The sequence below is a fragment of the Lolium perenne genome, chromosome 7 (assembly GCF_019359855.2).
Source record: "Lolium perenne isolate Kyuss_39 chromosome 7, Kyuss_2.0, whole genome shotgun sequence".
NCBI classification, from domain to species: Eukaryota; Viridiplantae; Streptophyta; class Magnoliopsida; order Poales; family Poaceae; genus Lolium; species Lolium perenne.
In genome coordinates this window covers 231,061,321-231,062,817 of record NC_067250.2, presented here as the reverse complement: position 1 = coordinate 231,062,817, position 1,497 = coordinate 231,061,321, and the positions used below count along the sequence as shown (strand labels likewise).

General features: G+C 57.5%; 1 protein-coding gene across 1 annotated transcript; it reads left to right on the top strand.

The window, feature by feature from the left end:
- The first annotated feature begins 225 nt into the window (after positions 1 to 225).
- LOC127312100 (probable CCR4-associated factor 1 homolog 11) lies at positions 226 to 1,127 on the top strand. Its single transcript, XM_051342561.2, has one exon. It carries the CDS (start codon positions 226 to 228, stop codon positions 1,087 to 1,089), a length of 864 nt encoding a protein of 287 aa, XP_051198521.2. The 3' UTR covers positions 1,090 to 1,127.
- Positions 1,128 to 1,497: the final 370 nt, after the last annotated feature.

Here is a 1,497-nt window from a genome sequence, read left to right as displayed (position 1 = left end):
ACGCGGTGATCGATGGAGATGTTCGTCATCTTGCGACGCACCCGGTGCGAATCGGATTTTTTCACCGATCCGGACAGTGTGTCCGACTCCCGCTGTAGTTGTTCTGATCTACTGTATATAAGTAATACTCAGAACTTCAGGAGCTGCAATAACAGCGACGCATAGTCGAATAGAGAAAAACAGCAACGCACAATCGGGCGTTGATCAGTCATGTTTTCGACGCCGATGTTTCCGCCGCCTCCGGCTTCTTTCTACGGCAACGTGCATCCGCCGCCGCCTTCCAACGACCCCGTCCCCGTGCCACCGCCACACGTCCCCGTCCTGGTGCACCCCGTGTGGGGCTGGAGCTTCCACCAAGAGGCCGCCAGGCTCCGCCACTTTGCCGAGGGCGCCCGGTACGTCGCCGTCAACGTGCACTACCCGGGCCTCGTCCACCATCCCGGCAAGGACCAAGACGCCCTCACCGACGAGAAGCGCTACCCCATCCTCAAGGCCAACGTGGACGCCCTCAAGCCGCTCCAGGTCGGGATCGCCGTCTGCGACCGCGACGGCAAGAGCGAAGCTTGGGAGTTCAACCTCCGGGACTTCCGCCGCCACTCTGATCCGCACGACGCGAACTCCCTAGCCTACCTCGCCGGTCGTGGCCTCGACGTGGACACGTTCGCGAACCACGGCATCGACGCCTGGAGCCTCGGCGCCATGCTGCTGAGTTACTCCGGCCTCATCGGGCCCTGGCGCGGCCTGTCGTGGGTCACCTACACCGGTGCCTACCACGTCGCCTACCTGCTCAAGATCGTCACCGGCGGCTGCCCGCTACCGAACGACGTGGCCGGGTTCGTCGGCGCCGTGCGGCACTTTCTCGGCGACCAGGTCTACGACGTCGCCGGGATGGCGGCCGACTGCCCGAAGTTGCCCGTTGGGCTGGAGCGCATCGCCGCCCACCTCGGCTTCCATCCGCCCTGGAACAGCCCCAGGCTCGCCGCCGCCGCCGGCGTACGCGCGCTCCAGGTGTTCAGGAGCTTGGAGGACGGAGAGCTCCGAGACAAGGTCATCAGATACAGAGGTCTGCTTCAAGGCCTGCATCACTAGTTCGATCGGACACACACACCAACGATGAACGATCGATGTCCGTGTCCTGTTGAGAAGTGTTTGATTAGTTTCCTAGTCTGAGTCTAGTAGTGTCCAAGTCTAGGATTAGTACGTACTGCTAGGATTAGTACGTACTGTCGGTTTTTTTTTTTTTTTTTTTTTTTTTGTTTCCTTGTACCATGTCAAGCAACCGCCTATTTGGGTCTATAAAAAAAATCGAAAAACAACCGATGAAGCCTATGGGCAGAGGAAAAACATATCTTTTCTCGTGGCTTGTCGATTCAGTTCAGGTGTGCGAAGTGGCGAAGGAAATAATACGAGGTAAGACGGTGAATTTTTAGATACCACTTTTAAGCTTGCACGTGCCACGTATGTCTTATTTAATGCAAATACACATACTAAATAGGG